At 51.9% G+C, this 26,857-nt stretch overlaps 8 protein-coding genes across 8 annotated transcripts; 5 read left to right on the top strand and 3 right to left on the bottom strand.

The window, feature by feature from the left end:
- Positions 1 to 2,745: 2,745 nt before the first annotated feature.
- CLUP02_16880 (alpha-ketoglutarate-dependent 2) lies at positions 2,746 to 6,348 on the top strand (the record flags this gene model as incomplete). Its single annotated transcript, XM_049295798.1, has 7 exons — positions 2,746 to 2,862; positions 2,923 to 3,123; positions 3,196 to 3,820; positions 3,892 to 3,945; positions 4,009 to 4,196; positions 4,357 to 6,179; positions 6,240 to 6,348. 7 exons carry the CDS (start codon positions 2,746 to 2,748, stop codon positions 6,346 to 6,348), a joined length of 3,117 nt encoding a protein of 1,038 aa, XP_049152945.1.
- Positions 6,349 to 6,431: 83 nt separating this feature from the next.
- On the bottom strand, positions 6,432 to 10,154 carry CLUP02_16879 (uncharacterized protein; the record flags this gene model as incomplete). Its single annotated transcript, XM_049295797.1, has 5 exons — positions 6,432 to 6,735; positions 6,806 to 7,054; positions 7,133 to 7,406; positions 7,482 to 8,306; positions 8,885 to 10,154. The coding sequence occupies 5 exons, from the start codon at positions 10,152 to 10,154 to the stop codon at positions 6,432 to 6,434; spliced, it is 2,922 nt and encodes a 973-aa protein (XP_049152944.1).
- Positions 10,155 to 10,564: 410 nt separating this feature from the next.
- On the top strand, positions 10,565 to 12,805 carry CLUP02_16878 (uncharacterized protein; the record flags this gene model as incomplete). Its single annotated transcript, XM_049295796.1, has 4 exons — positions 10,565 to 10,767; positions 10,825 to 11,005; positions 11,083 to 11,149; positions 11,184 to 12,805. 4 exons carry the CDS (start codon positions 10,565 to 10,567, stop codon positions 12,803 to 12,805), a joined length of 2,073 nt encoding a protein of 690 aa, XP_049152943.1.
- A 2,988-nt stretch (positions 12,806 to 15,793) lies between these two features.
- Positions 15,794 to 16,307, top strand: CLUP02_16877 (uncharacterized protein; the record flags this gene model as incomplete). The annotated part of the gene is made up of 2 exons (XM_049295795.1): positions 15,794 to 15,875; positions 15,916 to 16,307. Coding segments are annotated over 2 exons (474 nt in total), but the record flags the coding sequence as incomplete, so codon positions are not given.
- A 2,196-nt stretch (positions 16,308 to 18,503) lies between these two features.
- CLUP02_16876 (CVNH domain-containing protein) lies at positions 18,504 to 19,069 on the top strand (the record flags this gene model as incomplete). Its single annotated transcript, XM_049295794.1, has 3 exons — positions 18,504 to 18,663; positions 18,815 to 18,938; positions 19,045 to 19,069. The coding sequence occupies 3 exons, from the start codon at positions 18,504 to 18,506 to the stop codon at positions 19,067 to 19,069; spliced, it is 309 nt and encodes a 102-aa protein (XP_049152941.1).
- Positions 19,070 to 19,590: 521 nt separating this feature from the next.
- CLUP02_16875 (uncharacterized protein) lies at positions 19,591 to 23,453 on the bottom strand (the record flags this gene model as incomplete). The annotated part of the gene is made up of 6 exons (XM_049295793.1): positions 19,591 to 21,278; positions 21,426 to 21,627; positions 21,736 to 21,880; positions 21,933 to 22,109; positions 22,187 to 22,509; positions 22,572 to 23,453. The coding sequence occupies 6 exons, from the start codon at positions 23,451 to 23,453 to the stop codon at positions 19,591 to 19,593; spliced, it is 3,417 nt and encodes a 1,138-aa protein (XP_049152940.1).
- An 89-nt stretch (positions 23,454 to 23,542) lies between these two features.
- On the top strand, positions 23,543 to 24,626 carry CLUP02_16874 (uncharacterized protein; the record flags this gene model as incomplete). Its single annotated transcript, XM_049295792.1, has 5 exons — positions 23,543 to 23,566; positions 23,647 to 23,704; positions 23,735 to 23,878; positions 23,952 to 24,264; positions 24,479 to 24,626. 5 exons carry the CDS (start codon positions 23,543 to 23,545, stop codon positions 24,624 to 24,626), a joined length of 687 nt encoding a protein of 228 aa, XP_049152939.1.
- A 214-nt stretch (positions 24,627 to 24,840) lies between these two features.
- CLUP02_16873 (3-deoxy-7-phosphoheptulonate synthase) lies at positions 24,841 to 26,548 on the bottom strand (the record flags this gene model as incomplete). Its single annotated transcript, XM_049295791.1, has 3 exons — positions 24,841 to 25,157; positions 25,209 to 25,988; positions 26,497 to 26,548. The coding sequence occupies 3 exons, from the start codon at positions 26,546 to 26,548 to the stop codon at positions 24,841 to 24,843; spliced, it is 1,149 nt and encodes a 382-aa protein (XP_049152938.1).
- Positions 26,549 to 26,857: the final 309 nt, after the last annotated feature.

Here is a 26,857-nt window from a genome sequence, read left to right as displayed (position 1 = left end):
ACTTATTCGCGGTTTATTATATAGTTCTATATAAGGGTTTCTACTTATACGTCCCGGAATATATTTATATAATATTTTACTATTATTTAATAACGGGGATTTATACTATTACGAGTTCGTTTAGACCGAGGGAAAGAAACTGTTCTTATGTTTAGTATTTATTACTACTTTTTATAATACCGTTTAATAATAAAAAGTCTAATTATATTCCGTAATTACTAAATCTTTAGTAAAAGTATTTATAACGTTAAGATTAAGAGTTAGTAAAATCGTCTTTATTAAAATAGATTAGTATATTAGTAAGTAAGTAATATATATCTTAGTATATATAAGTATACTTACGTTTATAAAAATACTTCTAACTACTTAAGTTCTAAGGGCTATTCTATATAAATATACTCTCTAACTAGATTATACTTCTATTTACGTATATACTACTAATTCGTTCTAATTTTATTAACTTCGTATAAATTTAGAACTCTTATTAAATTCGTTATTAAAAAGGTCGCCCTTATATTATTTCTAGTTAGCTATAGTAACTATACTATTAACTTACGTTACGAACTATATAAGACTTTATATAGCTAATTAACTAAGACTAAGTTTAATAATTATTAAACGCTATTTAAAATAGTAATAATCTAAATATATATCTTCTTTAAGCTACTTTATAAATTTATACCTTAATTATTAAGGGCTCCCTAACTATATTAACTAAAAGTACGAAGTTTAGTAAGGCTAATTATCCTTATTTTAAAGCGTATTAATATCTTCGTATTTATTTAAAGTAGTATATATATAATAAGCTCTAACTAGAAGTTACTTTACTTAGTAAACTATAAAGTAGTATTATATAGGTTAAATAGAGATTAGAAGACTTTAGAATTAATTTTAGAATATTAAATAGCTTCGTAATTATAAGCAATACTAAGGACGAAGAGGAATTATAAATATAATTATAATTTACTTTAAACTATTTACTAACGAGAATACTCGTTTTTATCTTTATAATATACTAAGTTATTTATTATTATAAACTTTATTTTCTTATTAAACTATTATAATCTCGTCTTTCCTATTGTTTTTATCCTTTTTAATCTTTTTCTTAGCCTTTACCTCTTTTTTAATAATTTTCTTTTTTTACTTAACTAACAATTCCTCTATAATCTTTATTATTAGTTTAATACTAATACTTATTAAAAACCGTGTTTTTAGAACATTTTTATACGTCGTTTTACTTAAAGTTTTAATTATAATTAGCTTTATACGACCTTTTCCTTTTTTTATTAACCAAGGTTTAATAACTAGCGACTTAATTCTAGTTTAAAAAATAATAAAAAGTTAGTAATTATTTTTTTTATATAAGATCGTAGCTTTAAAAAGGAATCTTTTTAAACTTATAGCTTTATACACTACTTTATAATACTCTAAAATATTATAAGGATTTTTTATATTAATTAGAAATATTATCTATTCTATTAAAAGAATTTACTAGTTTATTCTAAAATATAAAATAATAAATCGTATTATATCTTGATATAAAATAAACGTTAAGAAGCGATTAAACTAAACTTTCCTAATAAACTTCTTAATAACTTAAATATTAGTATAAGTCGTTATTTAGAAACCGTTAAGTTCGTTCTTAAAAAAGGATACGTTATATAATATAATAGAGATATTAATTATTAATAATTACTTTAGCTCTTTTTTTATTTACTAAATACTTCGTTCTCGCTCTTTTAAGCCCGTAAAAAGAGATTTTATTAATATTAAAGCTTATACGTTTATACGTTCTTATTATATAAAAAAGGCAGAGCTTATATAAGTATTATTATTAATTAGTCGTTTTAAAATAGCTTTATAAAAAGGTATTATAAGGTTAATTAGTTTAGTAACGTCTTATATAGAGATTAGAAGTTATTATAAATCTATATTATAATATTTATAAGCGAGCTATTAGTTTAATAACTTAAATAAAAAGTAATTTTTATTTATAAGAGGGTAAAAAGTAGTAATTATTTCTATAATAAAGTTATAAAAAAAAGAAAAACTTTTATATTAAAGTATAATATTACGCGATTTTATATACTATTATACGGTCTAATATATTACGAAATTAAAGTATCTCTTAAGCTAAAAATCTCTATAACCCCTATTTATAAGTTATTATACTAGTCTAGACCCTATCCTGGGTAGTGGGGTGACCGTAAAATACGATTTCTGCTTTGACACATGAAAAAAGTGTTTTGGCGGAGTGCCTCTTGCAGTCTGCCGTAGAAAGCCCCAAGAGACGAACACAAGGGATGAACCTCGGTCGTCCCAAATTCCATTGGAGTGCAAACGACATCGTTCGGACAGGGACATGCCCTGTCGACGGAAAGCTTATACTGGTGATAGCCGTTGTTAATGATATGGGGTGGCAGGGTCTGACTCGTGAAGGGAGAGATAACCTACAGATAAGGTCAATTTAAATGAAGAGCTCGTGGGGCGGTGAGATGAATGGGTTTGAAACTGAATCGACCATCCGTATTGACGAGTGGGAATTGGAGATAGACCATAGAAGTGGACGAATTCAAAAGCGGTGCTTTCGAGATAGGCTAAGTATGACATCCCACTGCCAAGACATGAAGTTCGGTTGTCTGGCTTGAACTTTGTCCCTACTATCTCGAATACTGAGACTAGAATTGCTTGGGAGCTACTACCTATCGCTGTGTTAGCAGAGAAACGTAGAGAAGTTTGGGCAACATGCCACTCACCATCGAACCCCTCCATCGCACCTTCGCAGCAGAGATCCGCGGGGTAGACTTCTCCAAGCCGTTGACAGAAGACGTCTTCCAAGAAATCCAAGCTGCCATCACAAAGGTCTGCATTAACAACTTTTCCATAATCATTCAGACTTGTTGCTAATCATTCGAGGTGTAGTATGGAGTCCTAGTATTCCCAGCAACAGGCCTAGACGACAAAGGGCACGTCGCCTTCGCCAGCCTCTTCGGCGAACTCGGACGCCGCAAAGACACCGGCGGGCCTTCGCGGATGAGTCTGCCCGAGTTGACAGACCAGGGTAACGTCGACGCCACCGGCAACGTCATCAGTTCTCAAGATCCGCGTGCTCAGATCAGCAAGGTATGTCTTTCCCAACTTGTGTCGAACTAAGCGGGGACTCGAGAGGGAGCACCATCTCTGACGTTTGGGCAGGGAAATACGCTCTTCCATGTCGACAGCAGCTTCAACGCCCAGAGAGCAAGCTACTCAATCCTCTTGGCCCACGAGATTCCCCCTTTGGAGGCGGGTGGCAATACCGACTTCGCCGATACGCGGGCGGCGTGGGATGGGCTCCCCGAGGAGTGGAAGCAGGAACTCATTTCCAAGGATTATGTCGCCGGCCATTCGTTCTGGTATTCCCGCAAAAAGGCGTGTCCAGACTTCTTTACGAAGCTCGAGCCGGCGAAGCATCCAATGTCTAAACACAAGATCGCCCAGCTCCATGCGGCGAGCGGGAAGATGAACCTGTTTGTGCCGTCGCACTGTCACCACATCGAAGGTCTCGATGGTGATGAAGGGAGGGAGAAGCTGGAGTACCTTTACCGCCACGCCACGCAGGACAAGTTTATGGTTTCTGTTCCGTGGAAGCAAGTGGGTGATTTGGTCATGTGGGATAACACTTGTACTCTCCATCGAGGGACGCCAGTGGTCGGAGGCCATAGGAGGGATATGAGGAGGGCGACGGTGCTGGATGGCAGCCAGGAGGCTTGGGGCCTGAACGAGAAGGTAGAGAGGGACTTTGCGTTTGCGGGCGAAGTTATGGCCGACGTGTTTCGATGTTTGTCTGGTTGATTTCTTGCGATGAGGTCAAGTAGTCGGAGGATAATTCGTCTCTCTGCTTCTCTCGAGGTGAAGGTAACTCTCAACGGGACTGTTTTCAATCAGCAAAGTGCCCATTTTTCAGTTCAGTATTGACTTACTTTCAGATACATTGAAGCCTCTTTAAGTCTCTTCAACTCTCAACAGCCCAACCAGTCTTTGATATCAAAGACTTTGCAGCAACCCAGGCTGCGGATATGCCAACTCCATTCGACGCAGCCTGCTCTATTCTAACAAAGCAATGCCCTGCCTTCTTGATTCGAGGATTGCTTCCTTGTCATTCTTTTGCCGGGTCTCTCCAATACTTCAAGACTGTGTCCCCGCCTCCCGTCCAAGTGCCCCGTCCCGTCAACACTTAGTTACCACAACTCACCTCCAACCCCCAACCCGGGCACGGGAAGAGAGTAACTTTAGTCCCCGTCCTCGATAGGCAGCCTCTTGAAAGGCTCTTTCCGTTTAGTTTGACCGCCCATCACGTGGTCAACGACCTCTGAGTGGCCCAAAGGGGGTTGTTTCCTCTTGTTTTCGAGGCATCGCGATGAAGAAGGAGGCAGACTCGGCCCGGAACGGAAGCAAAGCAGAGAAGGACCCCCAAGGCACCTCGCCCTTTCTCTCAAACTTCACCTGGCGTTTCCTCCTTGCCTCTTCGTCACTCTAGAATTTCATCATTCCATCTTCGGCGCACCTCAAACGCCTTTCACTCTTCCCCCATCATCAACAACTTCCTCTACTCTCTTTTCCTCAATCCTCCATCGCATCACGCGGCAGCCAAGCCTCCAAGACACCATGGCTGACACCGCGAACTCGACCATCTATGACGATCTAGTGGCCAAGATCAAAGCCGCTGTCGCCCAGAAGCTCGCCGAAAACGAGTCGGCTCCTGAGGCTCCTCGCTCTGTCATTGTACAGCGCAAATTCATCAAGATCAAGATGAACCGTCACAACCTCGATACCATGCCCAACGAGGTCCTCGGCATGATCACTACGCTCTGCCATGATCACGCGGGCGGAGGCCGCGAGAACCTTCGCAACCTCTGCCTCGTGAGCAAGCGCATCCACGACATTGCGCGTCGCGAGTTGTACTTTATCACTCCAATCCAGACTCCCCAGCAGCTTGCCTGCATTGTCAGAACCCTCATCGAGCAGCCTTCTACCCGAAAGCTCATCCATGACGTGCTCATCAACATCGACACGAACAACTTCACCGGCAAGAATCCGGCGGCTTCCTTTTACCGCCAGTTCTCGTTCACTCAGCTTGATGACTCCAAGCTTTCGGCGCGTGATCGCCAGCTTCTTGTCCTCTGCAAGGCTACCTGCGGCACCAAGGCCCCCGATAACCTCCAGTGTATTCTGGGTCTCTTCATGTTCCTTTTGGAGAATACTCACCACGTCACGATCCGCGCCGACAACTACCTCTCCATTGCCGACCGCTTTCTGACTGCTGGTCTCTGCATTCTTGCGCCTAATTCGTCCAACAACCTCGACTACTCGCCTCTGTTCCCTTCCCTGGCGAGCTTGGACTTGATCAGCAAGACCTGGCTCCAGAGATCCAGCCAGACCTTCTTCGGCAAGGTCTTTCAGCCCACCTTGGCCCTTGCGGCTTCTTCGCCTCTGCTCGTCGATTTCGGTTTCAAGGGACCCGAGGGCGAGCTGGCCAGCGTTCTCATGCACTGTGGTTCTGACGTCAAGTTCCCCTTCAAGAAGCTCTTGTTGCGTGGTAGCGACTGGACCGCCTCGAGCCTCTGCGTTCTACTCCGCCGTTGCCCCAAGGTTGAGCATCTCGAGGTCGAGACGATCCCAGACAAAGACAACTACTTGATTGGACAGAACATCAACAGAGTCTTGCCCAAGTATTGCCCCGAGCTTCGAGTCCTGTCAATCCGCTTCTTCGGAAACAAGGAAGACTTCTTCGGTCCCCGTCTTACCCTGACCTGCCTTCCCAAGATGGACAATCTTAGAGAGCTTCGCATTGAGATCGATGCTTTCGTTCGCGAGGCCCAGGACCTCGGCGACCTCGACCTTGCCGAGAAGCTTCCTGACAGACTGGAGAAGCTCTTCCTGGATGCTTCGTCCGTGAAGTTCCCGGGTAAAGTCACGTCCAAGACCCCCGCGGTTCTTGCGCACAAGGAGCACGTGAAGAGAATCATCGAAGATCTCTGCGAGACTCGCGCGGAGGAGATTCCTCTTCCTCGCCTCGATACCATCGCCATCGGCTGCAAGTACAGCAAGCCGAAGCAGTGGAGCAGAGTCGCCAACGACACCATGGCCGACACCGACGCCAAGCTCCGGGTCTACACCGCCGCCGACGCCAAAACCTTGTGGGCGAAGTCTTTCGACCAGATGAACGTTTGAATTGTATCAAGACCACACCGATGAAGACATGGCAGCTATGGTTTGGCAGGGGGTATCATGACGACACTCTGTGCAAAGGAAGCTGGCATCAATAAGGGTGGAGGTCCAAAAGGAGAACACAGATGGCTATGGTGACTGCTGTGAAAGCTGGATAAACAAGTCTGGAGGCCGGGATGGGGAATGGGGCCCGATTTGTGTACTCTCGCGGGTATTTAGCTTTAGCAGTCCAATACTTTGGCCATGACTTCTCTTGACAGGCTCCAAGCCGATGATAGTTCTCCCAGCATCTGGGTCAGATACTGGCTCTCCTCTGTGATGTTAAATGCCTTGGCTGAGCGGCTCGCTTGGACAGCGCCGTATACAAACACGAGTGGTGCATGTTGAAGCCCATACTGACTTCGATAGGTGCGTACCAGGGAGATGATGTGCTGCGCGGATGTGACGCAATAAGACTGCGGCTTTTCGTCCGCGTCGCTTCCCCGGGATGCAATGGCCTGATCATAGTTCAAGGCGATGCGAACACTGTGGAATTGGAGGCTAATTCATCTCTTTAGAAGTGAACAGGGTCACACATCATGGAAGGCCGACGTACTGCAACGCCAATACTCCTGGTATTGTCTTCGATGACGATCCACCCCATTTTTGCCATTTTGCAAAATCGGGCAGCGATTCGCGCCACCGGTTGAGGTCTAGGTTTAAATTATCGAAGCAGACTCGTCGACCGAGGTCGTCTAGGTTGGAGCGCGGAGAGAAGAGCGTCGACATCATTCTCTCGATGATTCGCGATAAGCGGATCTGTTCGTAGAGGTATGGGATCATGGAGCTCGCTTGCGCGGATTCTCTGTATTCTTCGTCGAAGCCTACGGGACGCCAGAGACTCATTTCGGGGGGTTCTCTGGGATCGACATTAACAGACTACATCTTTTGTACGAGGACGGGAGGCGGAGACGAGGGTGAAGGAGAGGGCGTCACAAACGGCAGTGTTTCCATGGGCTGGACCTCGGCGTCATCGTAGACTAAGTACACGGGCCGGCCGAGGATCAGACTGATGAGCTTGTCGGAGATGTAGCAGCCCCAGTAGATTCTCCTCCGTATCTCGACGTCTTCGTGTGTTGCGAGGGATGAGTCGTGTTGGACCCAACCTTTGGGGTCTCGTTGGAGGCCGAGATCTTGGGCCATGCGGAAGGCGATTCCTTGGTGAGACGTCTAGTCAGTCTCCTGTCACGAGCGAAGCATTTCGAGAGACTCTCGCGGGGTAGCGTACTCACCAGAGTACCCCCAACCCTTGGACAAATTACCCCTCCCAATCTCGTAAAGCGCAAGACATAGGAACGCCTGGACGGTAGCGACGCTCGGCCTCGTGAGCCCGGTCACCATGATGATGCTCTCCGCCGCGAGGAAAAATCGCTCACTCGAGGCTTTTGTATCTAAGCTGACCAGCGCGCCGAGGGCGCATATAGATAGGAGCAGCGCGGGGGACCAGTATTTTCTATTATTCCTACCATTGTTGGCATCACCCTCACCGCCGTCATTGCTGAAATGGTCACGGAGAAAGGCCTCGCGGTAGATGAACATGAAGTGCGGATATTGCCAGCGGAAGAACTGGGTTAGGGACTGCAGAACGGCGGGAGAGGATGGGCCGTCGATGCCAAAGTGTTGCATTACAGATTCGAAGTTTGCTTCGATGCCGCCTCCTCGGAGGAGAGCGGCGGTAGTGTTGTCAGGATCCCTTGGGTCTTTGGAGGAGGCGGAAGGGAGGTCGACGCGGAAGATGGAGGTTGCGCCATGGTAGATGAGGGAGCCTTCGAGGCCTAGCTCGAGGTTTGCGCTTGAGCGGGCGTGGATGCCGAGGTGGGATATGTAGTTGCCTGGTGCCAGTGGTGCTCCTTCATCCGTCCGGATCTCTTCTTGAGCTTTGTTAGAACTACTAGGAAGAGAATGGCGCTTTCCCTCTGCAGCTGCCGTGGAGTTGAGCATCTCCTCCCGCTGCTCTGGCGTGGCGACACGGAGAGATTGAACAAACGTCTCGAGCCATGAGATGCGGGACTCGAGGCTCGCGACGTACTCGTGAGAGGCCGGGACGCGTTTACGATCTACAGGGCGGTATTCGCAAGGCGTATTAGACGTGCTGCAGTTTTGGCATGGCTCGGTGCGGGAGCATTTGAACTGGCGAGATGTCTCAGCGAAGAGTTGGGCAGAGGATTGTACGTTACTGACTTTTCTGTACTGGCATCTCTTGCAACTGTTCACCTGTTTAGACACATGTGTTCTACGGTGAGGCAGACTACAGCTTACGATATCCTCTTGGTGGGCTTAAGAGATGTCTCCTGATCGTGTGGAGGCATCGTCCAGGCGGAGACAACGCGGGTTCGAGAAGGTTGAGGTTGATGAAGGTGGGAAGTTGAGGGGACGATGGGATGTCGCCGATGCGGGAGGCTCCTCACTGTAATTTTCAGGGCACTTGCGCTAGAACATTTTCCTCCAGGCCGCTATCGCCTTTCCAGCTCTGGAGGTCAATACTTTAAGGATTGCGACATTCAACAGGAAAGAAGTCATCAAAGATCATCATGGATGACTGTCTGCATATTTATTTCATTAGAATATTGTCAATCGAGAATCAAGGCTGTCGGTTTGTCTCTTTCATCATCCCCTTTGACCGCGCATCACTAACACGGTGGAATGCCGCTTTCAAGCCCTACCCGAATCACCGCCATCAATCTCTCGACATCTTCCAGATTGCTATAGAAGCCAAAGGAGACTCTGATGCCGATCCTAAACTTTGTCGCTACAATACCTGCTGCCTCCAAGCGTTCAGGCCACCTCGGGTCCTGCAAACGAAGAACATGAAGATGTGGTGCGTGGTGTTTCCTCTCGCTTGGCCCAACGACGCCAACTCCCATTTCAGCGCAGGATTGACGCAGCGCGTCTCCAAGACTATACAGACGCTGCTCGAGATTTCTGGGGCCCATCACTTCCAGATAAAACTGGAGAAATGCCCTTGCGGCCACGGCTGAGATGAAGCTCATGTTGGCGTGCTCGTATCGCTTCGCGGTAGGGTGGAAGACGACGGGGCCTTCCGGGACCGCAAAGTCCTCCGAGTCGCCAACACTGCTCACGCCTCCGTAGCCTACAATGGGTGGCACTGGATCCATCTCGTGGATGACTTGTGTGTCGACGTACAGCGCCGCGAAGCCAGTTGGCGAGTTGAGGCCCTTGTGCAGGCTGAACGCCGCCGCCGAGACACCCAATTCTTCCACATCGACAGCAGCAAACCCAACTTGTTGCGTAAGGTCCGCGAGAACGTGAATTCCCCGGTGCCGGAACGCCCCGCAGACATCCGCGACATCGTTGCGTTGTCCTGTGTGGAACATGATGGAGCTCAGCCCGATCGCCCTGGTCCTTTCATCAACGTACGGCGCAAAGGTCTTCGCGTCCGCTGCAACTGGGTTCTCCGGGTCTGTGGGGACGAGTCTGACCTCCAGCCCAGCCGAACGCAGTGTCAGCCAGGCGAACGCTTGGTTCGGATGTTCACAGTCGAGAATCACGACGTTGTCGCCTGGTTGGAACTTGAGACCGCGGATGAAGCTTCCCAGGCCCTCGGTGGTGTCCCTGACAAAGGCGATTGTCGATGGGTCTGTGTTGATGTACCTGCCCAGTAGTTCCCTAACTGCCTCGACATCTTCTTTCCAGCGAGATTTTGGAGAGGGTTGATGCAGGGCTTCCGAGCAGAAGCGGGAGAGAGCTTCGTTGACAATGAGATTTGAGGGGGGCATGAAGGCTGCGTTGAGGTGTGTTGTCTTGCCGCTGGAGACTAGGGGCACCAGGTGGCGGAAGAGTTCAAAGTCCGGAGCGGTGTGCTGATGGGCAGAAGAGGTTTTGTCGATGCTTTTGAAGGTGGGATGTTCAGCATCGAACAGGTCTTGAGTGCTTGAAGGTGCCATGGCTGAAGGTATTTGCCTGAGACCGAGACGATCGTGATATGGATTCTGACGATGGAGAAGAGAGTTGAGAGGTGCCTTAGAAGACAATGATGGATTCCTCCCGAGAGTAAGTTTCCAGCAGCATTCTGCCTCTTTCTTATATGAATCGAATCCAAAGCTCACAAAGTCCAGTCATAACACACAATCGAGGCTCGTTCAGACGACAAAGCCTTCTTCGAGACCACAGGAATCCCGCTCCGGGTCAGTGCCGCCGACTCTCCACAATGGAGTTGCAACTCCATCCAGTCAGGGCGTCGACTGGCGGCCCACCACTTCCCTTTCCGGCATGCGTCCGGCGATGGCCCGGAGCGGACTTGGAACTCCATGGTGGAGATGGCGAAATCCTCCGGGACGCTACGGGGACACCTGCGATGTCGGCACATGTTATCATCATACGCAGTGTATCTCAGGTGTTGTCGCATGGCTATATTGTTCGAGCCATGTCGTTTGGAACGAAGTCACGCCTTGTGTTGGTCAAATTCCGCTGGGGCTCCAAGGGAATCGTCAAGCTGCCTCCCTCCAGGCCACGACTTCCCACTCTAGGATTCAACAGATGCTTCTTGCTAGTCATCAAGTGAGAGGGTCAGAGCGAAGAATGATGTTCTGTCCACCCGACTAAAGTCTTCTCCAGCCTGTTAAGCGGTCACGATGTGTTCCTCCTTCCGCATTTTACTGGCACCATACAGATGATGAGGAAGGCAGGCATGCAGCGAGAAGCAAACGGTCATCGCAGGTGGAAAGAGGCATCTCATATTCTCTTGCTTGCTTCACTCTACCTCATACCGACTACCTCCTTGACCGAGCCCAGTCTTGTCCACTCTGCCCATCTTCATCACTTCTATCACTTCTCTCACTTCTGCGCTCTCCGACGAAACCTCCCACTCGACAGAACACCCATCTACAAGCATTCAGATACAAAACACGACAACTGAAGTCTTTCCTATACCCTCTCATCGGTTGATGGCCTTTCGAAAAGACGCTCGTCAACAGTCGATCATCCCATCATCAAACTCGAACTTCCTCGCCCCCGACGTCTTAGCGGCCCGACAACAAGAAGCACATCTACAACGGATACATGGCCACTAGACACCAAAGCCATGGCGGGCGCTACTTTCTCGTCACTGCCGAACGAGCTCATTACAATGATTTCTCACCACTGCGCAGACGCCTACCCTCTCTGTCTCGTAAACCAGAGAACACTCCCGTTAGCTCAACAGGGTTTATATCACACCATCAAGCTCCCGCACACTCATTACAATCAACTAGTACTTCTCATCCGAACGTTGGTTGAAACCCCACATCTGCGTCGCTTGATCCGCGAGGTCGATATTTCATCAGGCCCGGACGCTTACTACGACCCAAGCAAGATGAAAACGCCTGAGATTTTTGACAAGTGGCATAAGTCTATACTCGACGAAAGCAAGCTCTCGGATGCTGAGGGACATATCCTGCTATTATGCAGACAGCACGCGGCGATGAGTCGATTAAACCTTTCAACCATTATGGGGTTACTGATTGGTCTGTTGCTCTGTTTTGTTCCCAGGATTTACTCCCTCGCAATTTCTCAGGTGCAAGACAACAATCCCGCTTCCCACAGATTACAAACAATAGGATTGCGGACAATGCTGTTCGTCGCCATTTCAACGTACTCCGTCGAAGGCATGAAGCGGAGAGTCTGCCCAGAACTCAAGTGGCTTGTCTTGCTCCCTAGCTCGACACACTTCGAGAATTTTTATTCTTTTGGCGCAGGGTTCAAAGTCTTGGAATGCTTCGTCGCCCATCCGACTCTTGAGGCAGTTGTTTCCTCGTACGATTTTGGCCATTGGGGTCTAACCGGCCCTCTCAGTATTAGTGGAACATCTCTTTCCATGACGCAACTCATCCTTCGGCCCACGGGCATGAATGCCACTACTCTCAGCAGGGCCCTGAGTCGATTCCCGAAGCTCACGCATCTCTTTGTCGAATTCGATTCTCTGAGTTCCAATGGCGGCTTAGTAATAAGGGACCAGTTGGGTCACACGATTACGGAATGTTGTCCCTGCATCGAGCATTTGAGCCTAAGGTTTCCTGAGCAGGGGATAAACAAGTTCTTTGGCCAGAACCCTACTCTAGAGATTCACTCTCTGATAAGCAGCACGTGGAACCTGTCCGGCCTGGAAGTATTCCGCAGCAGAATTGCGATGTACTACTCGCTCCTTGAGGGACTGGATGAACGCGCTGCGTTGCTCAGATACTGGGTGCCCCGGCAAGCGAAGTTGCTTCTCTTAGATACCACAGACACCGGAGAGGACATGACAGGCGCACCTTACTTTGAAGGTGTGAAATCTCTTGTCCTCTCTCTCTGCCGGGCACGTCAGGTGGGACAGCTTCGCTTCGGAACCGTGGCCGTCAGTGTCCACGTTGGAGGCAACATTGACTGGCATGAAGTCGTTCAAGAGGCCAGGAAGTATGGAGCCGGAACTGACTTCCGACTAATGGTTGTCTTCTTTCCTGCGATGCGTCAGGCTTTCTGGGCGTCCAATTGGAGAGAAATTTGGAGAGAAGAGATTGATATTCCTGCTCGACTGTCAAAGCAAGGCCAGCAACAGCGTGCAATCGTTGATTCGGGATGATGATCCGGAGGTCTCTGGACAGAAACATTGGGTGTGGGTTTATGGCATTAACTTCAGTAGACAAAGGTCAGGCTAATCACTTGTGCAAGAAGCATTCTGATAGCACGAATGATGCATTCTGATTCATTGAGATATCCCAATCGCCTCTTGTGTCTGATGAACGTTGTCGCTCCACTTGCTGCAGAATAGATGCCACTCACACGTCGTGTCGCAGCTGCTCTGCGTGGTGTCTGATGTTGAGAAGCAACGTAGCCCCAGCATCGTTTGGCGGACTTGCGTGACAATCCCATGCGACCTATTTTACATTTTTGCGGGATGGTTTGGCCGAGCGGCCCGTCCTCGCCTATTGGGATTGATCTGGTCCTCTGATAGATTTTGTGATAACATGATGCCATCACGTCTAAGGTAGACCTTCAATCGTGGTGGAGATTCTCGACTTTCCCAGAGTACCTTAACGCCGGTGGACCACGTGACCGGATTTGCCGACAAGTTCCGAGCTTCCGGTGCCCGTGCGTCAATGTCATCCGTTCCGACATTAGCCGATCGTTGCCCGAAGCGGTCATCAACGTCTTGCTGCAGCGTCTCTGATGTAGACTCTCACACGGCCTTCAATGATGGCGGGTCACGGCGCAATACAGTCGGAAGCGTGTAGGCATACGCTACGCTCCATTTGTTGGAAAGGTCTCATCTCGTCAGTCTTCATCGGGCCTGACTAGAGCGGTCAGGAAAGTTCGCCTCTTACCGACATCATCCGCCGTCGGACGCATGGCCTAGCAGCTTTCGCACCTGGCACCAAAGGAGAACGGCGCCACTCAAAGCCTCGAAATCGCTAGCATCGTGACCAAGAAAACACTCCGACGCGGTTGGCGGCACCAGTCAACAGGAAAAGATGGTTGGGACGGGAACAGGGCAGGTCCAGCACTGCAGCAGCAACTCTACTACTACGTACGCAGTAGGTGTACACACGCAGGAGGGTCAATGCACCCAGGGTTGTTAGAGCCGTGGGGTTCGCCGTCTGAGTGGTGGGGTTTGTCTCCTCCTGGCTGGTCGCTAACTTGCTGAAGAAGCGGTGATGAAGAACGGCCGAGTGATGGAGAAGAACCGAAGAATGCACAAGAGAGACCTGAGACCGTCGATAGGTGGCTCCGTCATACCGTCCAGGCAGGCGACGATCAATCGCAGAATTGCCCGATCATGCGCGCATCTCGGACTTGAAATTGATAACGGCACAAATGCCTCGAGGGCCAAGGGTCTCAGCTACATCGGTACATCGCAGAGCGAGTGGTGAAGATTCACGCACAAAGGCCGCAACTCGAGACAGCCACACACACACCGCAGGCGCAGAGTGACAGGGCAGACGTCACAGCCACGGGTACCCCTCACTCGCCCTTCCATCATAGTGCTACGGATAGTGCCCCTCCATCAGCGTTGGCGCTGCGCTTGGGGCAGCTTACAGCAGTTTACGGGCAGGCAGAGGATGGGATACCCCTCCTCGCCACGAGTGCGTCCGACGTCAGCCGCCAGGACAAAGATTCAGGGTCCTGCCTGAATGAGGACCGTTTGCTATCGTCGTCATACCGTTATCTCTACCAGTCTCTCGATGCCCGTCTGTCTCGCAGTACCACAATCCCCCAGAGCAACTTCTGGAACTTGCGACTGGATGACACGGGATGCCTACCTGCTTCGGCAACATCTCAAGAGATACGAATCTCATCTCATCGTCCTGCCAGGGTCAGCTGCAAACGATGCATTGAGGAACAAATGGCCGAATCCTAGCGCCTCCCGCACAAAAGACGCAACCCACCTGAACCTTATCCGGCAACGATGCGTTGAGATAAGAAAAGGTTGACAATTGGGAAGCATCACAGTGGTCTTTGACCCTGTCTTGCCCGTCAGCCAGGATTGGTTTGGGCGGCCGAGGCGATTCGCGCGGCGCAAAAAGGGCAAAAAAGACCTCCCCCGAACCAACTCAACCCCCCCATGGGCCATTCCATGGACATCCATGCCGGGCCAAGTTCCAGCCCCGAAAGAAAAGGAGGACGACTGGCTACCGTCAACGCACAAAGAGCGCAAACCCCACCGAGGCACCCCTCGCCAACAGGTCGCCAGTCCCGAGCCACGACGCTGGCTTGACTTGGACTGTGTTTCCGCACAAACGGCGCACCCGCCCAATGACGGCCCCCCGATCCGGTCCCATCTGGCCACCCTCATCTGACATCTGACCCCTCCTCCTGCTACTCTCAGTGTCCCCTCCCTCTGGGTGACTATCCGAGCTGCTAGGAGGAGGCTCTGGATATATAAGTGCGCGGCTTCTTACCTCTTTTCATCTGCCTCTGAACTGATCTCCACAACGTCAACATTCAAGTTCATCACGTCAACTACAACAACACCTTTTTTAAACCCCCCAAAACGAACCAACAACCATCAAAATGAAGGGTGACTGCGGCTGCTCCGGCGCTTCTACCTGTATGTACCTTACTCTCCCCCCTGCCACCGCACCGCGACCGTAACGGTGTTGTCGGCGGTCAGTCATTGGAGACCAAGACGCTAACCTGTCTCAGGCAACTGCGGCTCTGGCTGCTCTTGCTCCTCCTGCAAATAAACGCCTCTTCCCTTGACGACGACCTGTGATACGTTGCTGCCTTATTGCGGTTTCGCTTTCTCTCGATACGACGACGATATGAGTTTTTGAATTCGGGATATGGGTTACGACTGGTTGACGGGTAGTTTGCATCGGCGGATAGTGTTCCTCTAATCGATGGACCTATTGGCATGTTTAGTCACTCATTTGAGCAATACATCTTTTGAGACGCCGAATTCTGTTCCTCTGTTCCACCGTGGTGATGTTGAATGTACTGTTGCCGCTCTTGATCTTTTCTGGAACTATTCGTGGCCTGGAGGAATTGCTGAAGGATCATCTTGTCTTCGCAGCAAGCGTACTCCTCAGTCCTGCAGGCTGGACGACAACCGTCTTTTTATACAACTGCCCAACCCCTCAAGGTGCCAATAGCGTCAACCTTGATCGTCTCATCCAGGTCCCGGCCAAGGCTGTCAAGGTGCCTGTCGCCAATTGTCTCAATCACTCAATCCTCTGTCTGCTTCACCTCCAGTCTTGCCCTCTACCTTGCTTCTCTACCCCTCCAAACTTCTGACCGCTCCTATGATGAATCCGAACCCCGCCCCGCCCCGCCTTGGCTCCCCCCTCGACTGGGACCCCTCCGAAAAATCCCCTAAGAGTTGTGCCTCTGGTGCCTGTGTGGTGGCTTTGGTGCTCTGTGCAACCACAAAGAAGATCGTCACCTCAACTCAAAACACACCTCACTTCACCCACGATAACCACAATGGAGTACGTAGTAGCCAATACAAACACGTCTTTGCTACATCTACGACGACATCGTTACGCCAGACCGCCAGCATATACCGGGGACCATCACGCCAGTGGCGTACCATCGTGTTCCAGCCCTCTCAAGCTTCCCAGGCTAGCCCAAGAACCCTGGACTAGAAACAGGATCCAGACAGAGAAGGATAGAGAGGAGGGGTCTGAGTTCAGAGTTCTGGCCCGACCCCATGAGGCGATGCCACGAACGGAACGCATCGGTCCTTGCCGCAGGCCACGGCCTCCGTTCCCCGCCAATACTTCTGTTTTGGTGTTCTTCTCAAGACTCTGATAGGTCAGACCTGCTTTGCTGGGGGCCAAAGAATCCAATGGGCAGAAAAAAGAGTGGTTCCAGGGAAAACCTCATGCCACATGAATGGACGACATGTCCAGAACCCGCGACGCGATGCCTCCACCCTCTGTTCTCCGTGAGCTAGAGAAGCAAGTAACGGGAACCAAGAGGAAGCTTGGTAGCTCTTTCTGTCTCTGTCTTTGTTACAGTGGTGAGAATGAGAGAGGCAGGACTCTAAGGTCTCATGTCTGGAGCCATCACAGCGTCATGCTCTCAAGTCTGAAGCACCAAGAGACTACCTACCGGTACTCACCTTCTGCAGCTCTTACGGAGTGGACTTTAGGTAGGTCTCAGATGACAAGCTCTATTCATTGACTTCTCCACTTCCTTCTGTAGCCCAATTGTCTTCAGGAACAGGGGGGAGGAGCTCTGTAGCGCGTTAGTCGTGGCGTGCCGAAGCCGACTTTATGCTTGATTCTGGCCTTTTGTTTACTTTCACTTCACTTCACTCCCCAGAATTACTCCTCCCACCTACCTCCATTCCCAAATACGCGGGCTTTCAGAGAGGGAGAGGCAACCCACGGATCATGGCAAGTCGCCAAGAACCTCACGCCTCTCTTCTTCAGCCGAAGCAACGCGCGGCTGCCTCCTAATTCATCTGCCCAGACTCTTCCACACTCACGGGCCATGATGCCACACCCCAAGCTTCAAAGCAGCCTATGTTTCCTTCCCTTTCCCATTCCTGTGTTTATAGAGCAAGACCACAATGAACCCCAATGTTGTCCTCCTTCCTACAGGCCAAGAGACAAAAGGCAGGCCGCGTCATCCAACACACCAGAGAAACCTCTCGTGGCCTCTCAGTCGTCCCTGGCTCCCCCGTATCCAAACGTGTCCCAGTTTGTCCCAGTCGCACCCTGCATGAGAGGCGTGTCCCCTCATGTACGCCAAGCGGCCCCCATCGCGAGCCCTCGGCACCCTCGTGCCGGCGGGGTCGAATGACAGGAAGAAGAAGGGCATCAATAGACTCGAGGCATGGCGTGGGGAGTGCATTAGAGGCATTGAGTAGCTACCTACCTTAGTCTACCAAAGGTGCCAAAGGCAGCTCCTATTACGCCGTGGACTTACTAGGCACTCAATGCCGTACAGCCATACGAAATATCCATAACCCGGCATCGCCGTGACGTGAAATGGGAACCAGAGCAGAGCTACCCCTCCATCCATCCCACTTAAGCTCCCACCCCGCCGCCCCTCCATCGCCTAGCCTCACCCTCGCCTCGTCTTGCCCCCTGTCCAACCAACGAGCTCTCCTGGAAGCTCCCATGCCTGCCCCCTCCCCCCTGTCAGCGGAGGAGGCTCTTGGCTCCATGAGCTACGTAGCAAGAATAGCCAGCACCGTGACACCACCTCCCATGGAAACCAGAGGTCACAGGTTACGACATGCTAGGCACAGAAACGAACCGAAGCTATGGGAAGTGAGCAAACCGGGTCCAACTGGTTCATGGGCGTGAAGCTAGCTTCTCCCTATAGGGCCAGACTGGCAGGGCCAAGGATGAGCCCAGATATTGCCAATGGCTGAGGGATTCAGCTCTAGGCTCATGGACGAGAACATCAAGCTTCCCTGAGGTTCCCTGAGGTAGAAGCAGGACGTGGACAGCGGTCCCGGCCAAGGAGAAGCTTCCATCGCCAATGGAAACCCGCTCTCCTCGTCTCAAGACCGCCATTTCCCACCTCCACGTGTCTGCAACAGACGACAAAGTACCCAGTGAATACAATGGAGGCCTCTCTCTTCCACAGTTTCACCCCCCCTTGCCCCTCCCGAGCTTCCTGCCTGTTCTCCAGCTTGATGTGAATAAGGTTCCAGCCACAAGCAGCTGCCCCGTCACTCCTACCCTCGTCATCCTCCGTCCTGACGACATTCAACATCTATATAAAGCTTTCCCATCCCCCACTCACCCGCAGCTCTTCTTCTTCCCTCTGAATAAACTCAATTCATCTCCCAAAACAACCTTCACAAACAAACGTCAGCCAAAATGTCCAACTTCCACCACTCCGCCCAGGACACCCGCGTCGACGACGGCCATATCCTGCGCGCCCGTCTCCAGAACGGCAACGGCGACTTCGTCGACGCCGAGTGCAACCTCAACGACTGCCTCGGCAACGACAACGGCCGTTTCGACTGGGGTGGCCGCGGTACGTCTAATCCTCCTCCTCTTCCTCTCTTTTGTCCTCGCACTCCCATACACACTCTACATCTCACTGGGGAAACCCGGGCTGCCTCCCTTGGCCAGTATCTCCTTCCATGGTAGGAAGCAACAAATCCACTAATGTGTTCCTTTCCTAGGCTTCGCTGATTCCGCCGAGAGCATCCGCTTCGAGTTCGAGGGCGACCAGCCCATCCTCCGCGCCCGCCTCTTCAACGTTGAGGGCCAGGCCATCGACGCCGACGTGAACCTGTGCGAGCGCTTGTCCAACAACGACGGCAACTTCCACTTTGAATGTACGTCTTACACACCCAATTTCTTTCTCCCCCTTCTAAAAAAAAAAACACGCATCTAATGATGCCTTTAACAGAAACGAATCAAAAACGAAAGCTTGATATGACGGGAGCGAGGAAGATGGAATGAATGAATGGCATGAAGCGTTTTTGCTTACGCGTGATGGAACGGGGAATGGAAATTTTTCCTATCCTATACCGAACTAGAGTTCGGTCACGCATGACTTGAGTAGCGGAGAATCGAGCTGCTTGCCCTTTTCAGGGCTGAATGAAGCTTTCAGTGTTGCTGATGTGAGGGAACATGACTACTTGTATGACATTTCACATTTGATGTTGGCGCTTGTCGGGTTAAATCTTCGCTCAGCCCTTCCAAAGGGAGTTCTAGTAGGCTAACCATGCATGCTAATCGACTCGATTGTCGTCTCGTAAGATACATCAAAGGGGTATGAATAATCCTCAAAAAGCAAATCCATCCGATACGAACGCCAAAGCAAACAATTCCCAATAGGATATCCTCCTTAATCCATAACCAAGCTTAGACCGTATTCCAAACGCGATCGTCGAGAATGCCATATCCCGGTTGTCCACTGTCAGTATCTAAACGGTCGGTCTGCCAACATATCTCATGCAGTACAACCACTGCCACCACCGTCGCCCCGCTGCCGCTTCGCAGCCTGTTGACTCTGGTCACCTCCTTCGGCATCCTTTTCATCAGCCTTGCGCTTGGTGTCCCGGGGTGACTCCGCTTGATGCGGATTCTCAGAGCCCTTGACAATTTGCTCCATGGCCCTCATCTTGGCGACGAGAGACTCTCTAACCATCTTCGTCGTCTCGCTCTCAACGTCCCGGAGAACAGCGAATCCCATGGAGCGGTACTCTGGGCCGTCAAGCCATCCTCGTATCTTTCCCTCCATCAACTTGGGAGAGCTGCGGTAGACTCCTCGGATTGCTTCCAAGAGATTCTGGTTGATAGTCGCCTCAAGCTTCTTCGTCAACGCACTTGTGAGGTTTTGCCCTTGGGTCGTGTTTTCCTGGGTCGAGACCACAACGGGTTGCTTAGCCGTCTTGTGTTCTGCCAGTGGAGCACTTTGCTCTTGAGACTCTGCATTGACTACCAGACTACCGCGTTGCTGGATTTTGCTGGAAAAGGCTTGTGGCGGTGGAGTTGACGGCGTCGAAAGTTCGCATCCCTTAGTACCACTCGGTCTTCTGGCCAATGCGCCATGCTGGGGTAGAGAGACGCTCAAGGAACCACTCGATTCTCGTCGAGTCTGTTGTTCCAAAGTTCGCTGAGCGTGTGTGGGGACCTGAATAGGAGGCTGCTTCGAGAGCGGGGGTTGGGAACCAGATGGCCCTCCTCTCGAGGCTGTGCTCGTTGCTGATCTCGACTCTGGCCTCGCAAAGGCTATAGCCTTCTCTTGCTGGACGCTACCCCCGCGCTGTCTCTTTGGAATAACAAATCCGTTGACTTTCATTTTCGAATCTGCGTCGCTGGATATCGGGTGTACCGTTTGATCTGTGAGGTCCCTGATTGTTCCCTCGGAACACAGTCTTCCAGCAACGTCTGATTCTTGAACCGACAAGGGCTGTTTGCTCGATTGCAAGCCAACGTGCTTGTCCATCGTGGCACTCTTTGCTAATGCCTTTGGCTCAGTTCTGGGGCCTTCAAAAGAGGACGCGCTCGCATGTCGATGCGAGCCGCCTCCATTGCCGGTCAAGGGCGCAACAGCGCTTGTTGGAGTCGTATAAGCAGCTGCAGCCTCGTTCTTCTCTTTGAGGGCCTCCTGCTGAAACAAGAGCTCCGAGAGAGCCGCGAAGTTGCGCGGTTCCTGCAGACCAACTTGCCCGGAAGGGAGTGCCCCTAGGTTGTCATTTGTGTGTGCGTCAGCATTGTCCATCTGCCGAGATCCTTTCGGAGGCTCATATTTTCTTTGCTCCTTCGAGAGCGACGGGTCGCAACATTTGCGCGCGTCGAAGCCGGCCTTCCTCGCCAAGTCGACGAGTGTCTGGTGCATGCTCCCATTGTTGAGGATCCTCGACACCTCGCAATCGACAGCGTTGAGTGCATTGATGTAGTAATGCTCGTTGGGGTTGCGTGCCGGATACCGGAGTGCAGAGTACATACGCTTCCAGCATTCTTGGTCCCCAAGGCGAGGAAAAGCCGACGAATCGAAATCCCAGGAGACTGATTTGAGTTCCTTGTCAATTCTTGCAGACTTTTCCGGGTACTGGCTGTACACGGGCAGCTTCTGAGACCTTGCCCAGTGTAGCCACCTCTCCAACCTGATGACCGGGGACCACCCTCTCATGTCTGGAGGTGAAGACATCCTATAGACGGATGAGTCGTCAGCGGAAGGGGCAAAGGATGTTCAGGATGATTTACCTGGAAGGATCCTTGTCATATGCTGACTAGAGGTAAAATATGGAAAAAGCAAAGGAGAGTTTTGTAGCCTGGCACAATGTGATGCGAGGGAAAGGATCTCAGGCAAAGGTACGGCCAGAAACTGTGCGATGAGTGCCTGACGAGAATAGCGCAGGTCTGAATGGCGGAAAGTGTTGTAAGAAGAATGGAAGGTAACGAGATACGGTAAGTGGAAAAGGACAGAGACCTGAGAGGGGGAGGAGGCAAGGAGGGCGAAAAGGATGATGTTTTGGCAAAGCTGAAATATTCAGACGGATGGAGGAAGGTGAAGTAAGTCATATTTGTGAAAGGAAGGTGAGGTCGATGGGGAAATATCACAGAATAAGCCCTATGCCACGAAACACACCTCTCCCGGTCGAGGTCCGTCTGTTTGTTGGCCGTATGTATTTGCTCTGCACGTATCCGCATAAGAACAATGCAGAACGGTGATGTCTATTGTGAACAAACGGGCCCAAAGGGAGAGATAGAGACTAGGTAGAAACTGCCAACGCCTACTGCTCGTTGTTTATGGATGGGATGTGGAAGAGTCAACCAAATAAAGACATGTTGACGATGGCTCGTCCGAGCATGAATTCCAACATGACTTGAACTTGGCTAGATCGAGGTATTACTGAAGATATTTTCCAACTCAAAAGTGTAGCCAAGATCCAAATATTATCAGAGCAAGAATCATTGATATTCCATATGTTACAAAGAGTACAATATCTGTACAAGTCTCCTCTATACCAGACACATTTCCTTCTCCTTTTGGTCTTCCGCCTTTTCTCTCCGACGTCACCACCACACTTTTTCCTTACGCCTTGCCCTGAATCCATGCCCTCTGCACCGGCTTGGCGAGGTGCTTGTGTCCGGTAACGGGCAGACCTCTCTTCTTGAGCTCCGCCTCCATGACCTTCCAGCGGCCGACCTCGGTCTCCTTGTCGATGGGTGTGACGCGGCGGTCGCGGACGCGGACGTTGGGCAGATCGAGCAGCGCGCCCTGCTGGGCAATGGCCTCAGCGACCTTTGTGGGCTTGGGCGGCTTGACGACGGTGGCGATGAGGTCGCCGACCGTGTTGATCTGCGCGAGCTTGGCGTCGTGGACGCGGTGGCCCGTCAGTTGGAAGACGCGCTTGTGGACCTGTCGCAGCAAGTGTTAAAATGGTTTCGGCCCCTTTTGCTAGTAAAGGGGGGAAGACTTACAGCAAACTTGAATCGTGCGTCCTCGAGAGAAATGCTCTTCCAGGCTTCGCCCCATGCCTCTACCAAGGCTTTCGCCTCGGCAGCCTCGACAGCGCCCTCTGAGGTCTGCGCCTCCTGAGCTTCCAGCAAAGGCGCGACGACGCCCTCAATCGCCGCAGCATCACCCTCAAGAGAGACGCTACCATCCTCCCCAGTCTTTAATCCCAGCGCCGTCGCCCTGCTGAAGCCCTCCGCGTCGCCCCTGGCCCACGCAGCCGTCAACCGGCCCTGCACCTCAGCAGAAGACCCAGCAACAGCAAGCGCCTCAACAACAGCCTGCCTCACGCGCGCAGCGCACACATCGGCATCTGTGACGACCTCACCGGCGCTCGCGAAGCCAACGTACTCGCTCTCCTTGCCCCAGCGGCCCTCCTGCTCCCACCACCCTTCAAGCCCACCAATCTCCTCGAGCCCATCAATCGTCTTGGCGGGCACGTAGTCTCCTCCCTCGACCTCCTTCTCCGTCGGCGCCCACACGCGCTTGTTCTTGATCTGGTGCGCGAGCCGGCTCTGGGGCTTCTGGCGGCGCTTCTGCTCGGCCCGCTGCGTCTGCTGGCTATCGGCCTCGAAGGCGGCCAGCTCGGCCTCGGCCTCGGCTAGCTCCTGCGCGATGCGCTGCTGGCGGAGGGCCTGGGAGGATTCGGCGGCGTAGGGGTCTTCGGGTCCGGGGGCGTCGCCGCCTTTCCAGAGGAACTTGCGGACGCGGCTGGGGGGTGCGGGTGTCGTTGAGAGGGCTCGTGATGCTGTTGCTGAGATGGGGAATGTGGCGGGCGCGGCGCAGGTGCATTGGATCGGGGAGGCTGCCAGCAGGCTTGGCTGCCTGAGACGGGGTACACGACGCATTGTGGGCGGCAGTGTCGTGATGTGTTGTAGAGGTTGAAGGTTGGTGATATTCCTCTTCCACTCCAGGTACGGGCGAAAGACACAGCACAATGTTCGGTAGGGGGAGCTTCAAAGTCTCCAATTGAACTTTTTTGGATACTGGGGTTCTGCCGGCGAATCAGAGATAGGGAAGCTTCAGCCACACTTCAGCAAGGCTAGAAGCCACATATATGTGGGTCGCGTCCCTGATCCGCTCCGGCTGTGGCTCGTGCGTCCGTCACCTCTCTGACGGCGAGCCAAAGACGGCGACAACTTCACCTACCTCCCGCGCCGTCGCGAGAAACAACCCAGATCCGGTCGGCAGTGGATGCAGCTCGCCACAATGAATCGGATATCAATGATTCTGCTGCTACTATGCGGCTTCGTCGCTCTCGTCAGCGCAAACTGTAAGTCCATCGCAAATGCCAAGTCCTTCTCCCAACACCGAGTACAAAGACATACTAACACCCCTCCAAGCAGCACCAACATTCTGCAAATGCACCTGCTTCAAAAACAGCACCATCGTAGCACTGGGCCCCCAAAAAGCAGACGGCGAACCACCAGGCAACGCTCCTCCGTCCAGTCGCGATACCTCCTCCTCCTCGCTCCTCAACAAGCGCGCCGCCTCCTCCTCCTGCTCGCAATGCACAAAGGCCTTTTGCCTCAGCCGCGGCATCGACTTCTGCAGCAAGGCTAAAGACGAAGACGTTCAGACCATGTGCTTCCAGCGCGACAGCAACAAGGACCGCGTCATTGTGTGGGGGTTCCTGCTAGGCACATCGGGTTTGCTGGGGTGGGCTGTGTTTAAGAGGGCGAATGAGCTGCGGGAGGGGAAGAGGGCTGCCGATGCTGCTGCTGCTTCTGGGGGGAGGGGGGATTATAGCCAGCTTTCGCCTGCGAGGCCGAATTGATGCGATTTGATATCTGGCACAAATGGTACTAGAGTTTAGGAAAGGCGTTTGGGTGGGCGTGATTTGGGTTCAAGTTCATGGGTGAGGCTTATGTAGGAATATCACGGGACGGTACAGCATCAAGCTGTTGGCATCACCAAAGTTTACAAAGTTGAAGGAGACTCAAGAAGCCGTTTTGCGAAGCTATCTATCTCTCCAAATTGTCCTCGGCGCCCTCGAGCAACCCAGGACGCATGTATCATGAACCCATGCAACCGTGACTATAAACCGCATAAAAAATCACTTTTCTTGATTTCCTCCCTGGAGCCTTGAAAAATGCAAATACTATGCATGCGGGGTTGGTATGTTCCATTTCATCCAATCAAAGCCCCTCCATCCCCCTATTTTTCTTTTGGGTGTTTCCTCTCTTTGCTCACAAAATCACAAACTAGTCATTTTTACTAGACGTGACGATTGCTTTACTCCTCCTCCAGGTGGGTAACCTTGTGCGAGTCCTCGTTGCCGTTGGCCGAACCGGCGTTGCGCTCGCGGCGGGCGCGGACGGCGGAGGCGAGGCCCTCGAGGACGTCGACGGTGGAGTCCCAGTCGATGCAGGCGTCGGTGATGGAGACGCCCTTCTTGAGGGCGGCGGGGCCCTCGGCGGGCACCTTTTGGTTGCCCTCGTTGATGTTGGACTCGATCATGACGCCGATGATGGACTTTTCGCCCTCGCGGAGCTGGTCGCCGATGACGGCGGCGACCTTGGGCTGGTTGCGGTGGTCCTTGTTGGAGTTGCCTGTGACGTGTTAGGTCTTGATGTGCTTGTAAGTTAGGACAGGGGACATACCGTGGGAGCAGTCAATCATGATGGCCTGCTTCTGGCCCTTCTTAGTGAGCGTGTCCTTTGCCTTTTGGACATTCTCCTTGTCAAAGTTGGGGCCGTGGGAGCCGCCGCGGAGGATGACGAAGCCGTGCTCGTTGCCCTTTGTGCGGGTGATAGCGGCGAGGCCCTGCTTGGTGACACCCATGAAGTGGTGCTTGGCAGCCGCGGCGCCAATGGCGTCGATGGCGACGCCAAGGTTGCCGTCGGTGCCGTTCTTGAAGCCGACGGGGAAGGACAGGCCGGAGGCGAGCTCGCGGTGGAGCTGGGATTCCGTGGTGCGGGCGCCGATGGCACCAACCGAGATGAAATCGGCGAGGAACTGGGGGGAGATTGTGTCGAGCATCTCGCTGGCGATGGGCATGCCGGCAGTCGTGAGATCGCTGAAGAGCTGGCGGGAGATGCGCAGGCCCTTGTTGATCTTGAAGGTGGAGTCGATGTCCGGGTCGTTGATGAGGCCCTTCCAGCCGACGGTGGTGCGCGGCTTCTCGAGGTAGGCGCGCATGATGACGCAGAGGTCGGAGGAGAGCTTCGCGGCGAGGGCCTTGAGGCGGGCGCAGTACTCGATTGCTGTGGCTGGGTCGTGGAGGGAGCAGGGGCCGATGATGACGAGGAGACGGTCGTCTTTGCCCATGATGATGTCGACGGCCTCGTTGCGGCCGCGGACGACGGTTTGGAGGGCGGCGTCGGTCATGGGGATCTCGGAGGAGAGAAGGGCGGGAGGGATCAGGGGATCCTGTCCCAGGACTGAGGGTGCGTTAGTCGTTGGTTGAGCATTGTGGTGGTGTTTGTGATTGTGGGTTTGCGGTGGTGGTGACGGTGTGAGTGAGTTGAGTGAGATGAGTGAGGTATGACATGAAGGTGTTTGGTGAGAACGACAGTGAGTGAGCCGGGTGCAATTAGAGTGAGATTAATGCCGAATTATTCAACGATGAGTTTGAGTAATGTCTCGATGTGAATGAAGATGGCAGCTTCAGAAGAACAGCTTGTGTGGGGCAGAGCGGTAAGGGGGGGGGGGGGGGGGGAGAGGGATGAGAGGATAAAGATTTATTAATTATAGAATTGTTGGTGGGTTGATGATGGGTGGAGGGGAGGGGGGGGGGGGGGGAGGAGGGGGGGGGGGGGGGGGGGGGGGGGGGGGGGGGGGGGGGGGGGGGGGGGGGGGGGTCCATGAGTGAGATTTCCCAAGATGGGTGGGCTCATTCATCCACCTTGTGTTGGAGAGGTAGACGAAGAGAAAAAAAAAGTGACTCACTTCTCACGTCGTCAGCCGCGAGGGGCTCATGCTCAAGGTCGAGACCAGGCATTTTGGCTATGTGTTGATGGGTTTGGGGTATCTTGAAAACTGCAAAATTGAACCAATGTTAGTCAGTGACATTGTTTCTCTCATCTTGAAGCACTGCTAGAGCGATTGGACCCCTCCTCCATCGTCATCGCTGGTGGTGGATGCTGCCCATCGTGAGATTGACCGCAAAAACCACCCACCAACCCCGAAACGGTTCCCCAGGTTCAACGAAGAGGTCGATCTCCCGCCGCGTAGCAGGCAGTAAATAAGGCCAATCAAGGGTAGGGAAATAAGCTTACACTGAGATTAACAAAAAGGAGAGCGGACGAAC

Source organism: Colletotrichum lupini, chromosome 9 (genome assembly GCF_023278565.1).
Source record: "Colletotrichum lupini chromosome 9, complete sequence".
NCBI lineage: Eukaryota > Fungi > Ascomycota > Sordariomycetes > Glomerellales > Glomerellaceae > Colletotrichum > Colletotrichum lupini.
This window is presented reverse-complemented; position numbering and strand designations above follow the sequence as displayed.